Below are 14,454 nucleotides of genomic sequence, written 5' to 3'. Positions count from 1 at the left end.
GAGAGCCCCAGGGTGCATCACTGAAGGGGGGGCAATGCACCTCGGGGTGCACCCCACTGTCACCTGCTGGTACACCCTGGGGCAGGAGGGGGTTGGAGGGGCTGAGGGCTCCCTCCCAGCCCTGGAAAGTGTCCTGGGGGCGTCGAGGAAAGGTCCCTTCTGGCTGCCACTTCCCCTTCACGCTGGGAGAAGGTTTTGCAACCTCGCTTCCTCCCCGGGCCGCATAAAGCGGGCAGCGGAGGGAAGGGGTGCCGGGAGGCAGCACGGCGGCGGGCGCAGGTGAGGGACCCTCTGGCTGGCCTGGCGGGACCCCCGGGCCTGGCGCTGTCACGCTCTGCACCCGAGCCCTTTGGGGGTGACGCCTGGGTTCATCCCCGAGCCTGGGTCCTCGCTGGTGAGAACCGGCTTGGGACGTGGAGAAGACCCCGGATTTGAGGGCAACAGCAAGGGCAGTGAGCGGTGAGTCCCCAGGGCGCTGCACTGGATGTGGGGGCTTTCCTCCGGCTTTGCCGGCCCCCCAGCACCCATCTGAGTCTCCTCACACGTGGGGGCCAGGGTGGGCTGCTCCGGCTGCCCAAGGGGCTGCCTGGTGCCGGGGGGAGGCAGCAGGTGGGGGCACCCAGTGCCGTGCTTGGGGCTCATCTGGGGTGCAAGCACCCCGCAGTCCCCAGAGCACTGGCCGTGGATCCCCGCGGGTGGAAAGCGCCCGCTCCCATTTCCTCATCCAGTGATGAGCCGGGAGGGCGCTTCCCCATTATGTGTCCCTCTTCCCTCTCGGAGGGGACCTCCAGGGCCACCTTGGTGTCCCTCAGCCCTTCCAGCGTCAGGAGGAGAAATGGGATGCTGCTTGTTCCCCCAGTCGGGCTGGCTGCGGGGTACGTGTGGGTGGGGAATACCCTGCCCCAGGGGAACCCCTGAGATTTTGGTTACTGAGGCACCCTCCCTGCTGAGATTTTGGAGTGGGGAGGCAGAGAGAAATGGATGAAAATAGACCAAGGGGAAGGAAGCAGCTCTGCCCTGTGCCAGCTGTGGCCCTGCTCGGGGGGACATTCCCCTGTCAGCACTGGCAGTGTCCCCGGACATGGTCCTCCGGGGTGCCGGGGCATCACCATCCCAGCATCACCATCCTGGGATCACCATCCTGGGATCACTGCAGGCGCAGGGCTGGCAGAGACAGGGAGGGTTTTTTTTTTCCGGGCAGGGGAACAGGCTTAGCTGTAGTGGGGAATCCCCACCAGGCAGAAGGGGAAAGTTGGTCTCATGGAGGGTTTGGGTTCAAATGGGGCCAGCTTGGGGGCGAGGATCCTCCAGCACCAAGGAGTCTCAGCACCCTCAAGCAGCCCTGGCATTGCCAAGCCCTGGAGGAGCTCTGGGGCTCAGAAATGGGGCAGAGGGGTGAAACGGGAGTGAAATGAGGGTCCAAATCTGTACTGGGAGAAGGCTGAAACCCCATGGTCTTTGGGGAGGCAGGGACAGAGCAGGGTGTCCTACCTGTGAGGAGACAGGAGGAGTGGCTGTCACCTATGATTTCCCCTTCGTGGCTGAGCATGGGGGACATGGGGATGCCTGGCAGCCCTCAGCTCAACAACAGGAAAACCAGAGACGTGAAATACATCCAAAGCCATTTGCAAAGGGTGACACGTCTTTCCGTCCAGAGGGTGAAACAGCTCACATGGGGACAGGACTGGGGAGGGGAAGAAGGGCATGAAACCACCCTCAGATCTTCTCACGTGCCACCTGCCTTGGGCACTGTGACAGCAGCCTCGCCAGTGGCTGGGGTGGCAGGAAGGGCAGCTCCAGCAGCGATGCTTGAGGGGATGGAGAGGCTGGAGGGATCCAGAGGTGCTTGAAGGACTTTGGAGGTGCCCAAGGAGCCCTGAGATGCCCAAAGAGCTCAGAGGCTTTTGAAGGACCCCCATAAACCAGAGTGACCCAGGGATGCTGGAGGGGCCAGGTGTCTCCTGGAGGGACAAGATGCTGCATTGATGGGGGATCTCCCCAACCTGAGAAGAGGTGTTCAGTCTGTGGGAGGAACCTCTTCCTCCATGGGGCATAGGGATTGGACAGGGTTGGGATGAAGTAGGGCAGACATAGGGTTTCTGGAGGTGTTGTACAAGGGGACATATGAGGGACAGTGCCCACCTGCAGCACTGCCCATTACCTGACACAGTGTGGATACAGTGGAGCGATGGAGGGGGGCTGCTGACTGGCTGGGAGGGGACCTGGAGGGCAATGGAGATGCCAGGGGACCCAGAGATGCTGTCACCCCTGGCCCACACCACCCTCCCACCCGACATTCATGCTGCTTTGTGTTCCACAGGCAAAATGGAGTCCTTCTCCTTTAGTGATGATTTGTCCAACCTCTTCTTCCTCTACAACTACACCTATGAGTACAGCACGGCCATGCCCGACACCGCTATCTCCTCTGCCCCGTGCCGGCCTGACAGCTCTGTCCTCAACAAATACCTAGTGGTGGTGATCTACTGTATTGTCTTCATCCTCAGTGTGGTGGGCAACGGGCTGGTGGTGCTGGTGGTGACCTCCAGCCACACCAACCGCTCCGTCACTGATGTCTACCTCCTCAACCTGGCTGTGGCAGACCTGCTCTTTGCCCTCAGCCTGCCGCTCTGGGCTGCCTACCGAGCCCACGAGTGGGTCTTCGGTACCGTGATGTGCAAAGCCATCTCCGTGCTGCAAGAAGCCAATTTCTACAGTGGCATCCTGCTGCTGGCCTGCATCAGTGTGGATCGCTACCTGGCCATTGTCTACGCCACTCGGGCTGCCACCGAGAAGAGGCACTGGGTAAAGTTTGTCTGCTTGGGCATCTGGGTCTTCTCTGTGCTGCTCTCCCTGCCCGTGCTGCTCTTCCGCGAGGCTTTCCCCTCACCCAGCAATGGCACCGTGTGCTACGAGCGCATCGGCGGTGAGGACACAGCCAAGTGGCGGGTGGTGCTGCGGATCCTGCCTCAGACTTTTGGCTTCATCCTGCCCCTCCTGGTGATGCTCTTCTGCTATGGTGTCACCATCCACACCCTCCTGCAGACCAAGAACACCCAGAAGCAGCGGGCCATGAAGGTCATCTTCGCCGTAGTGCTGGTCTTCCTCATCTGCTGGCTGCCCTACAACATCACATTGGTGAGCGACACCCTCATGAGGACACAGGCCATCACCGAGACCTGCGAAAGGAGGAACCGCATCGACATGGCTCTTTCTGCAACGCAGGTCCTGGGCTTCACCCACAGCTGCATCAACCCCATCATCTACGCTTTCATTGGGCAGAAGTTTCGCAACAGCTTCCTCAAGATCCTAGCACAGCGTGGGCTTATCAGCAAGGATGCTGTGGCCCGCTACGGCCGCGCCTCCTACGCTTCCACCTCTGGCAACACTTCCACCACTCTCTGAGCCCTCCCAGGATCCCATCCTTACAGCTTCCAGCAGGTCCTGACACCCCAGGAGCATCCTTGCTCAGGTCCCTGGGATGTGAGCAGTGATGCCATGGGGATGGGCAGGGCCACCACTGAGTGCTGGGCCCTTGCTGGAAATGGGCTTGGGCAGAGAGGGAGTAGAACCCCTTTGCCAGGGGAGCGATGTCAAGCGTTACCCACCCTCCCTGCTCTTTAGGGCAGAGCCTGTGACTTCAGAGCTCCCCGTGATCCTGTGGGGACAGTGTTCATGGCTGATGGCCATCCGGCAATAAAGGAGTTGACGGGTTGGTCACCCAGGTCTGGCTCCTCTGCCATGGTGGGACAGGGTCAGGGCACATCTCTGAGGACGGTGGGTCCTGGGCTCTCCACCTCAGTGCCAAAGTGGCAGTGCCAGCTGAGCCCAGCAGGGTGTGGGTGACCCCACTTCCAGGCCAGGGAAGGGCTGTTGCTCAAGAGACTGTTGCAGACAGTTTGGCATCCTGTGCGTCCCCAGATGGGACCCAAACCCAGGTCTTGCTCCCCGCAGCCACCCGGACAGGTCCTGGTACTTCTCCAGCACGAAGGTCTCTGTGTAGTGTCTGTCTCACCTGGGGACAAAGCCACCCCCTTCCTGACCGCGATCTGAGCCCCAGCGGAGCAAATCACTGCAGGATCCCTGGGCAGCCCCTCGCTGACACCGAGACAGCCCTGTGACCTCTGCACAAAGGGCGCCAGCACCCGGGGCACCCCCTGCCCCCACCCTGGCACTGCGGTGCCAGGACATTGTTGTGCAAAGGGCTGAGAACCTGTCCCTTTCACAACCGGGACATTTCCGCCCCAGCTTGGGCAACGGGGGACTGGCACCGGAGTGGGGCAGAGGGGCTGAAGAGGGGGCTGTGACCCTGCTGGGGTCCCTCCTGCCACCCTGTGTGCCAGGTATTGGGGTGCCTTCCCCAGTGCATCCAAGCATCTCTCCACAGGGGTCCTGTACTGCTCCTCCATCCCCCCGATCCTGGCTCCTGGGGGTCTTTAGCTGTGGGGACATCAGTGGGTGCCAGCTGTGTGCCAGCTTGTGGGTGGGTACAGGTGTCCCCTGGCAGCCAGGCAGGGAGCCCCGGGGATCCGGGGCTGGGCAGGGTCAGCGGGGGGGGCTGGGCAGGGACAGCCCATCACCTTTGCATCTGGGAACCCTCTTGCCCAAGCGGTTCCTGCAGCCTGGCAGGAAGCCGGGGCTGTTGGCCAAGAGCCGTCTCCCCTGCACACTGTTGCCTTCCCACTGTGGGACAGGGCAGAGGATGGCTTAGCCTGGTCACAGCTGGGACACCCCTTATGGGGACAATTCCCCCCAGGAGGGCTCAGACACCCCCATACAGGCATCCCCCCACCTCGCACCCAGCGATCGATAGACGACATGGGAGCCACAGAGGTAGCAGGAGTGTGTTGTTTTCCTCTCTGTGGACCAGCCACGCAAAAAACACGTCCCAAACCCGAAATGTTGGGCAGCAGGACCTGCCTGCAGGCCTTGGATGCCAGGCTCTCCAGTAAGTCTGAGAGGAGGCAGCCAGGGCTGGGGGTGTCCCAGACACAGCACGAGGGCTGTGGTCCCGGCTCACGTAGCCTGCGGCTGCCTTTGTTGGTAGCAGTGCAGGCAGCAGCGTCCCTGCTTGCCCACGTCCACAGAGCACGCGTGGCACACCTTGCCCTGGCACAGTCTGCCGAGAGAGTGGGCAGTGAGAGCTGTGCCATCCCCATGCCACCCTCAGTGCCCCCCATAGCCCACCTGCAGTTGTACCGCCGGGAGAGGAGGCGGAAATCCTTGCGGCAGCGGGTGCACAGCCCTGTGTCACGGGGCGCCGGGCTGGGCATCGGGGTATCGATACCCTCCGTCTTCTGCCACAGGGCATCCTTCTCCCTGTGGGAGGGGACAGGTCAGCCCCAGCAGGAGCGTGCCAAGCGGTGGGGGTCCGGGATTGTGCCCTGGCACCCCAAATTCAAGGTGGGCACTTAAGTCTTCCAAGGTGGTGAGTGAGATTTGCCCGGGCTCTGGTGCCCTCCTCTGGGCAAAGGGGTTTGGACCCTCCTGCCACATGTGGCCACACACCGGTGGGGTCCTCGGGGCTCTCACCGCAGCAGCTCCAGCAGCCGCCCCTTCATGTCTCGGAAGAGCTCCTGCTGCCGTGCCTGCTCGGCACCGCGCGTGGCCTCCCGCTCCAGGGCTTCCCGCTGTGCCCGCTGCAGCGCCGATGCCCAGCGCTCCCCGTCCTGCCGGGCCCTGGTGCGGGGCAGTGGGGAGATGGTCTCCTTGTGCCTCAGCTGGCCATCTCTCCATCCATCTGTCCACCCCTCCCTCTATCCACTTCCCATCCACCCTCAAGCTGGCTCCCCATCCTCACAGCCACCTTGCCCTCCGGTGGGCCAGCCACCCCTCCGTTTCCCAACTGTTCCTCCATCCTTCCCTACACCCGTCCCTCTGTCCTTCTGCCCACCCATCCTTCCATCTTCTCACCACAAATTCATCCCCTCATTCCCCCATCCACTTGTACCCAAATTCATCCCTTCGTCCCTCTGTGTGCCCGCCCATCAACTTATTCACCCCATATTCATCCCTCCATCCCCCCATCTATCCCTCTATCATCCCAAATTCCCCCCTCCACCCTACCACTCCATCCTTCTACTCACCTCACATTAATTTTTCACCCCTTTGCCCACCCACTCCTCCACCTGCCTATCAGTCCCCAAATTGGCACTGCCTTCCAGCCCTCCATCCCCAAATCCTTCCCCTCTTCCCCCTGCCCATCCCCAGGTGCTGCTCCCCTGGGTCCAAGTGGGGCACTAAGGGAAACTCTGCATCTGTGGGATGTGGGAGGTGGGGGTCCCTGCCCAACCTGCTCAGCTCCTCCCGCAGCTGTGCCATCTCCTGCCGCTGGGCCTGGAGCTGCTGCTGGCTCTGCCGAGCCTCCTCCCGCGCCGAGGCGGCCAGGGCGGCCAAGCGCTGTGGGAGAGCAGGGGGTCAGTCCTGGCTCCCCGAACCCCACCCCACTGTGGGGTCCCCCTGGACTTGCCCATACCATGGCCATGCCGGTGGCTGTGCCAGGCTCCCCCTCTGCCTGGGGGTCCGATGGGGGCTCCGGGGGGCCCTGGGCGAGCTCCAACGCCTGCTGCAGCACCTCCTCCACAGTGGCCACTTCGTCTGGAGCACCCGCATCATCCGGTGTGTCTGTCCGTCCCGCCGCCACCAGCATCGCCTGGCAGTCCTGCAGGCGCGAGGCCAGCGCCGCCGCCTCTGCCAGTGCCTCGGCCAGCCGGATGCCCCGCTCCTCCGCCACCTCCCGCCAGCTCCGTGCCTCCTCCTGCACCTGCGCCAGTGCCCCCGGGTCCCCTGCTGCCACCGCCGCCACCAGCGCCTGCCCCAGGAAGATGTTGGTCTCCCGCAGCACCTCGGCCTCGTGTGCCTGCAGCTGGGCCCACCGAGCGCTGCTCTCCTCCTGCCGCCGGTGCCGTCGCCTCTCCTGCGCCAGCCGAGCTGCCAGCGCATGCGATGCTGCCTCCCTCTGCCCCAGCTCGGCCCGCAGCTGGGACACCAGCACCCGCAGGGCCATCTCCGTCCCACCTGGCTGCCTGGGCATGGGAGGTGAGGACCCCAGCATGCACCCTGTGCTGGGTGGCGGGGATGTGCCAGGCTCCCTGTAACCATCGGGTTGGGATGCTTTGCCAGCACCATGTGCGTCCTCCAGCTCTTCCACATCCACGTCCACCACCTCCTTCTCATCTTCCTCCAACTGCTCTTCATCTTCCTCTTTGACATTCTCCTCCACGTCCACCTCCACGTCCCACTCCGTGTCCACCTCCACATCCTCCACTTCCCCCTCGTCCTTATCCTCATCATCCTCCTCCTCCACCTCCTTTTCATCCTCCTCTTCCACACCCTTCTCCACCTCCACGTCCTCCTCCACATCCACCTCCAAATCCTTCACCTCCACCTCCACATCCTCCACCTCCACACCTCCTGCCTGTGGGGCAGCCAAAGTCAGTGGGCATGGGCGGGCAGGCACCCCACAGGGTGCTGTGATGGGACAGGTGATGTCATCGGGCCATCCATCCGCCCCAGTGCCAGTATTGCCTGTCTGTGGGTCTGTCTTTGCTGGGCTGCTCCCGGCCACTGGGCTGGACCGTACCAGTGTCCTAGAGGGGACACAAGGCTTGGGGTCACCAAGTCACCCTCAGGATAAGCCAGGCACTGCCACCCTCCCTTAGGGCTCCTTGGGCACAGTCAGCCTTTGGGGATGGAGAGGGCAGCAGGGTTGGTGACACTGGGTGGCATTTGGTGACAGGGGCCCAAGGATGCTGGTGCCACCAGCCCAAGCACCCACAGAACAGGTGGCACGCAGAGACCCCTGTGGTGGTTGCAGGGGGGAGTTGGGGGGCTGCGTGTGTGCGTGTGTGCGGCAGTGTGTGCACACGAGCGTGCAAGCAGCAGAACAGGTGTGAGCATGCTGGAGGAGCTGCACCCATCAGTGTCCCCCTGCAAGTGCCCCCACGGACAAAAGTGTGCTTGCACACGCATGTGTCCCCATGTGTCAGATGTCACCATGTCACGGTGCTGCAGCAGACCTGTGCCTGGACACATGCTTGGCAGAGGAGGGTGGCATGCGTGTGCGCACGCACATGTGGCATGTTTGCAGGCGTGGGCACGGCATGCGTGCTGGTGCAGGTGACTGTGCCCACCTGGTGCCGTGTACGGAGGGCTGGCACAGATGGGTCACAGCACGGGGTCTGGGGTGTCAGGGGGACCCCCGTGTGCTGCTCCGTGTTGCTGAACCCCAGGTGCCCCTCCTGTCCTTGATGCCTCTGGCACACCCGATGCCCCCACTGCCCCCCGTGTCCCCAGGCTCACTCGGAGAACATGGGCCAGGCGGTATCCAGGTCAGCTCTGCGCAGGGCCAGGTGGAAAGTGACGCCGTCCAGCTCGTAGAGGCTGCCCAGGATCTCTGCCCGGCGCTGGGGGCTCAGGAAGGGGCTGCGAGCGTAGTACCACTCACTGCAACCACAAAACGGGCTCACGCACCCCTCTGTGTTCCGTGGCCCTGCACCACCTCCTCGTGCCCCCTGCTCTCACCGGAGGCTCTCGGGGTCGAGGAGGCAGAGCTGCAGGGACTCTGCCAGCTGCCGGTGCACCAGGCAGTACCGCAGGAAGGCTCGGCCCCTGCCCACGGGGGTCTTCAGCTGAGGGGAGAGGGGGTTAGCCAGCCCTGCCATGCCAACGCCTCCCCCCAAGCCCATGCAGGGAGTAAGGGAGTCCCCAGGGCCAGGGTTGGGTGGCAGTGGGGTCCCCAGAAGGGAGAAAACCCTTTATAGTGCCGGTGAGCAAATTCTCAGTGCCCAGGTGAGTGTGCGCCCATGCACAAGAGCCTGCACGCACCCCGCCAGCCTGTGCCCACCTTCTCCAGGGAGGTGACGAAGCGAACTCCCTCATGCTCCTGCCTGCGCCGCGCCAGGCCCTGGCACAAGAAGTCCCAATAGTCCTTGCGCTGCCCGAAGAAGCTCCTCTTCTCCTTCATGTCGAACTGGCAGAGACACAAGGTTGGGCTTGCTCGTTTGAGGGTGTCCCCTCTCTCCCTAGCCTGTCCCCTGCGGGGCTGGGATCCAGCCAGCTGCCCCAGCAGGGTGGGTCCCGGTGTTCCCCGGCCGTTCCCTCTTCGCTGGCTCCGTGCCTCAGCTTCCCTTTTGCAGCGTGTGCAATTACACACGTGGACGTGGGTGAGCCTGGTCCGAGCACTCGCACGCCTGGGGATGCCCAGGGCCACAACAACGCCAGCTAGGGTCATCCCACCCCCAGACAATGTGGGGTCCTCTTTGCTCTCAGCCGCGCCCCAGGGGAAACTGAGGCAGGGAGCAGCGGGGATGGAGGAGCGACCGTACCTGGAGGAGGAACTCCAGCTGCGCGCAGAGGCTGTGCAGCTCCCGGCTCCCGTCCGTCACCGGCAGGTTCTGCTCCCGGTAGCTGCGGTTCAGCTCGGCCACGGTCTCTGTGGGACGGCAGGGCTGAGCTGGCACGGTCCTGTCCAGGCAGTGGGCACCCTGCCTCGTCCCACCCCTCCCCCCCTTCCCTGCTGCCTCCCGGCCCCGGGGATTTCTGCCAGCGGGTGAAAGAGGAAGCTCCCCTGGGATGAAATCAGGGAGCAGCGGGAGCGAGGGGGACAAGTACCCGCCGGGCACTGCTGGTCCTCTGGGACTGGCAGCGGGGGCGGGAGCAGGCAGGAGGGACAGGGCTGGCACTTGGGATGCTCCGGAGCACCCCCGGCAGTGACACCCCCCCGCTGCCCACGGGCTGGGTGCCAGGAGGGATCCGGCACTGCCAGGGCGAGATGTGCCATGTGAGGGACGCTCTGGCAAGGGGACAGGCTGGCACACTTACTCTGCAGGTCCTTGACGATGCGGTTGAGGTCCCCGTCCCCCGCCATGGCTGTCCCCTCGAGGTCTGTAAAGGCAGAGGCAGCAATGAGAGGTGCCAGGCTGGACCTCACCTGACACCCCGAAACTGTCTTACCCCAAGGAGAGGGTCTGCCCCACCAGGGGAGTTAAGGTAAGAGAGGGTGGGCTCAGGCATCCTCTTTCCCTGCCCATGTGCCCCCACTACAAGGTGTAAGGAGTATGGGGTGGGCGAAGGTTCCCCATCCTGTACCCCCTTCGGTTGTCTGTGTGCCCTGTCCCAAATTGCCCCCAGGCTCTGCCCTCCTGCTGTGCCCAGCCTCTGCTCCATTCCTTGGGAGGCTGCTGAGGCTGAGCCCCCAACCAGCGTGTCCCTGTCCCCGTCTCTGTCCCTCAGGATTCAGGATGTGGGTTTGGCGTGGGGGAAGCGCTGCCTTTGCTTCTACTCTCGCTTCCCTCGCTCACACCAGGAACAGTGCAGAGAGCTCCCGGGGGAGTGAGGAAGGGGGGGGGACAGAACACCCGACATGCAGCCCCTTCCAAACTGAACTCCCCCTCCAGGCAGAGCCCCCTGGCACAGCACGCTGCTTGCAGGGCTGGCATGGGGTTTGGGGGTGTTGTGGGTATGGGGCAGGGAGCTGGGGGGGCAACAATGCAGCGGGGATGTTTTGGGGGGTGGCAGGTGGCACTCTGGGGACAGCACAAGGGACAGTGCCTATGGAGGTGGCATGTCTGGGATTTGTCACCATGGCTGGTGGTGGGCCACAGGGCTGGGGGAGCACACGTGTGTGCACGGGGGTGTGCACAGCAGGGTGTGTGTGCGCTCATCGAAGTGTGTGTGCCCAAGCGTGCCCAAGCGTGTGTGAGTGCACCGTGCTCCCTGCTGCACCACGGGCTTGGTCGGCAGGGCAGGACACGGGACTCTGAACGCCTGGGTTCCCGTCCCAGTGCCCTTGGGTGACCTTGGATGAGCCGCCTTCCTGCCCGCCCACCCTGCCCATGCCTCAGTTTCCCCCGGGAAGAGGAGCCCCTTACCTGTGGCTGGGGAACCGTGGGGTGCCCCCCGGCACTCGCTGGGTGCCAGGGGGATGCTGGTGTCTCCCTGTGCCCACGCTGCGCCTGCCTGCTTCTCCTTTTGTACCTTGGCCAGGAGGAAGTGGGAAGGGTCGGGGGGGCCACGGGAGCCACCCCCTCCCATCCCCCCCGGATCACATCAGACACCACAGCTTGTCCACCCAGCACCCGATTCCCCTATTTGGGGGTGCTAGTTTTGGGAAGGGGGTCAGGAAGGCTGGTCCCCTTGTGCAGCCCCTGTGCAGGGGGGAGGACAGTGCCAGGCCTGGGGGGGACCCTGATGCCCTCCCATGGGAACAGGGCTTGGGAATACTTTGAGGGTCCCCCCTGCAGTTTTTGGGGAGGGGGTCTGGGACCCATAGCCGGCTAGCAGCAGCCAACAGCACCCCCGGGGCAGCAGGGCACAGAGCCTCCCTCTCCCATCCACAACAACTTCCAGGAGCAACAGCCCCTGGGCACAGAGACACCCCCCGCGCTGCCCCAGGAGCTACAGCCCACCACAGCAAAGCCCACAGCACCACCAGCCAGGGTGCAAACCCTTCCCGGGGCTCCCTGAGCAAGCCCCCCCCCCTCGCTACCTGTGCCTGGGGGGCCCCCAGCCCAGCAGTGCCCCTCGGCCACTGTGCCTGTCCTCCTTTGGCGTGCCAGCCCTGTCCTGTGGGGTCCTTCTGGGGTATGGGCTCACCCCGCTGTGAGGGGGAGCAGGGGTGACGCCAGCTCACCCCCTGCCCCATGGGGACTTGCTGCTATCCTGCTTCCCACTGCCAGCTTGGGGGATGCCCCCAGCGATACCCAGCTGCCCTCACGTCCTGCCCCCTGCTGTGCCCCCCCCGCCTTGCAGCACTCGCTACCCCTACCTGTGCCACCCAGGTGGGAGGCTCCTAGGGGGCACCCACCACCCCCAGGCCAGGCCTCGGCTCGGCACCAAAGTGAAAGTAGGAAGTGGTGCTGAGCAGGAGCCTGGGCCTCTGGGAGAGTGGGGGTGGCCATGGGGTGCCCTTGAGCATCCGGGGGACACAGGGGAAGCGGCAGCAGTGCTGGAGGTGACCCTCTGCCTCTCCAGCACCTCCTTTACTCATGCCACCCTGGAGTGGGTGGCTCTGTGGGCACAGAGCACAGCACCCCATATCAGATGGCGGGGTGGGTGGGATGTTTGGGGGAGTGGTGGAGTGTCATGCCCCTGTGCTGGGGGGAGATGTGTGTGCATGTGTGTGCATGCATGTGTGCGATGCCATGCATGTGCATGGCTATAGCGGTGCACAGGTACGTGCAAGCCATATACGGGTGGCAGGCACGGGGCTGAGAGGGCACGCCACTCCACGGGCAGGATCCTGACACCCATGGGGGGACTGTGCCCCTGCCCACCGTTCACCAGGGCGGGTGCCACCCTGGTGCCCTGGCAGTGGGGTCCCCTGTCCCTGCCCCCAGCCAAGGGCAAGAGAGGGGGTACCAGGGGGGCTGGGACTCATGCGTGCACGCACACACACACACACCCGCTCGTCCTTGGCGCGGGTGCAATTCAATTAACGAGGCCTGGCCCTGGTTCAGTGCAGCCAATAAAGCTAATGGCCCCGCACAGGCTTGGCGCTGCCCAGCGGGGGGGTCCAGGATGCGGGGGCCATCTGCTAATTAAATGGAAGTGGGGGACGATGGAACCAGCGGTGATGTCACCTCCCTGGTGCTTGAGGTGGGGGGGGGGCGTACCCTGACATCCCCTGCTCACGCACCCCAGGATGCCAGGCAGGGCTGTGGGGGACAGCTGCGAAGTGTATGGGACACCCCCCCAAACCCCCTGCCCCCTTCCCTGGTGCTGCTGCTCGTTAAGAGCCTTCCTGGGGCAAATGCAATTAACGCCCAGGCCTGGCACGGCTGCTACCCACGCTTGGCGCGGCAGCCGCCCTGTGGGGATGGGTCCTCACCTGGCATCACCACGGTATCGCAGTGGCATCCGGGTGTGCTGCCACCAGGCCCCCCTTGGCACCACCCTGATGGGTGCAGGGGGCTGTGAGGTCCCTGGTGCAGCTGCAGGGTGGGGTGCAATCAGTCCCCCCTGCTACGGGGCTTGCCCAGGGAGTGCCTAGGGCTGTGTCTGGGTCTCCTGTGCCCGCAGCAGGGCACATCAGCCGGGCACCCTCTCAGAAAGGGGACCCTGCTGGGTGATGGGGGGGTAGGTGGGGTGGAGGTCCCCGAATGTGTCCTCAGGCTCCTGAGAAGGGGAGAAGCTTGATGGAGAGCTGGGAGGGTGGCTGGCGGAGGGACAGGGAAGCCCTCCATGTGCAGCCACTGCCATTTAGGGCTTGGGGTGGGCAGGGGGTACCAGAGGGAAACTGAGGCAGCGTCGGAGGGGTCATAGATTGAGCTGCGATTGAAACCAGGTGTCGTCCAGCCTCCTCCACTCCCAAACCAGAGGGGGCTGGAGCAGTGGGGGGGGCGGGGGGGGCACTACTAGGGTTCAGCATTCACCCCAAGGGATGCCGTGCCCGGAGGGGCAGGGGAGTGAGCCTGGGGGGCGCCGAGCCCCGTGTGTGGGGAGAAGGAGGAGGAGGAGGGGGAGCGTGTCGGAGCTGGCTCCCACCCAAGCACTGCAGGACATGGGCGGGCACGGTGCTCCCTGCCTGGCTGCCAGCGCGCAGGCGACGCCGGGGGATCGCGGTAGGGGGGGGACACAGGGCCCGGCGGGACGGCAGCCCCCCGGCCCATCGCCCCACAGCCCCCTGCCCACCGCCGGGCATCACCTGGGCACTGCCCGGGCACCGGAGCTTGTTGCAACCGGAGTAGGGGGAGCGGCACGGCTGGGTTTGGCCGCCCCCTCGAGCGTGTCCTGGGCAGGGGTCGGTCCCTGCACCCCCCCGCCTCCTCGGCCGGGTGACCCCCCTCGGGTAGGGGCACCATGACCCGGCTGAGCTGGTGCTTTGCCACCTTGGTTGGTTGGGGGAAGTCCCTGGTGTCCTGCCTGCTGCCCCTCCGCGCCTGCCGCCGCCGGGAGGTAAGCGGGCACCGCCGGGCACGGCCTGAGGGTCAGGGTCTGCGGGGGGTCGGGGGGGGGGGCGGGAGGTGCAGGGGGATGGGGTTACAGGCTGAAGCTGGCTGCGGGCAGCGAGGGGTTAAACCGTGCGTATGCATGGCAGGGTGCTGGGGATGTCCTTCCTCCCTCCTTGTGTCTCCCCCAAAGCGCGGCACTGTGACCCCCCCCGCCCCCCACCCTATACCCCGCACCCGCGGCCCCCTGCAGTGCCCGGCTGGAGGGGATCTACTGGGATCTGCTGTGCTGTGTGTCACGCAAAGGGATCTGCTGAGATCCCTGTGTCCTTACAGAGCGAGCGTGGAGGCGAGGGGGTGTCCCTGTGTCCTTACAGCACCCACAGTGAGGGGACCCCTGTGCCCATAACACCCAGCACCAGTGATTCCTGGGCCCATGAAGTGCCCGGTGTGGGGGATCCCTGTGCCCCTAAAGCACCCGGCACTGGGGAGCTCTGTGCCCAGGTCAGTCTGTGTGGGATCCCTGTGCCCAAAAAAGTTCCCAGCATGAGGGACCCCCGTGCCCGTA

The 14,454-nt window shown here is 64.6% G+C and overlaps 3 protein-coding genes across 4 annotated transcripts in view; 2 read left to right on the top strand and 1 right to left on the bottom strand.

Moving 5' to 3' along the window:
• The first annotated feature begins 86 nt into the window (after positions 1-86).
• Positions 87-3,717, top strand: LOC104483941 (C-X-C chemokine receptor type 2-like). Its single transcript, XM_086751038.1, has 2 exons — positions 87-459; positions 2,321-3,717. Exon 2 carries the CDS (start codon positions 2,326-2,328, stop codon positions 3,400-3,402), a length of 1,077 nt encoding a protein of 358 aa, XP_086607164.1. The 5' UTR covers positions 87-459; positions 2,321-2,325; the 3' UTR covers positions 3,403-3,717.
• Positions 3,718-4,823: 1,106 nt separating this feature from the next.
• Positions 4,824-10,984, bottom strand: RUFY4 (RUN and FYVE domain containing 4). 2 transcript variants are annotated; one of them, XM_086751179.1, is made up of 12 exons: positions 10,869-10,984; positions 9,820-9,882; positions 9,324-9,430; positions 8,843-8,968; positions 8,521-8,627; positions 8,299-8,442; positions 7,385-7,586; positions 6,473-7,339; positions 6,290-6,396; positions 5,530-5,676; positions 5,185-5,316; positions 4,824-5,116 (listed from the first exon to the last, which is right to left on the bottom strand). In XM_086751179.1, the coding sequence occupies exons 2-12, from the start codon at positions 9,863-9,865 to the stop codon at positions 5,014-5,016; spliced, it is 2,088 nt and encodes a 695-aa protein (XP_086607305.1). In that variant the 5' UTR covers positions 9,866-9,882; positions 10,869-10,984; the 3' UTR covers positions 4,824-5,013. The 2 variants fall into 2 exon arrangements, with proteins under 2 accessions (XP_086607305.1, XP_086607304.1); XM_086751178.1 differs by having other exon boundaries at positions 6,473-7,586; positions 10,869-10,962.
• A 2,783-nt stretch (positions 10,985-13,767) lies between these two features.
• TNS1 (tensin 1) overlaps positions 13,768-14,454 on the top strand; it is a 68,755-nt gene continuing 68,068 nt past the window's right edge. Inside the window, exon 1 of the mRNA XM_086751628.1 lies at positions 13,768-13,893. Coding sequence (XP_086607754.1) covers positions 13,798-13,893 — 96 coding nt within the window. The 5' untranslated portion in view covers positions 13,768-13,797. The remainder of the gene's footprint in view (positions 13,894-14,454) is intronic.

The sequence above is a fragment of the Chlamydotis macqueenii genome, chromosome 6 (genome assembly GCF_036417535.1).
Source record: "Chlamydotis macqueenii isolate bChlMac1 chromosome 6, bChlMac1.mat, whole genome shotgun sequence".
Classification (NCBI taxonomy): Eukaryota; Metazoa; Chordata; class Aves; order Otidiformes; family Otididae; genus Chlamydotis; species Chlamydotis macqueenii.
Note: the sequence above shows the minus strand (reverse complement) of the source record. Positions and strands in the feature narration are given on the sequence as shown.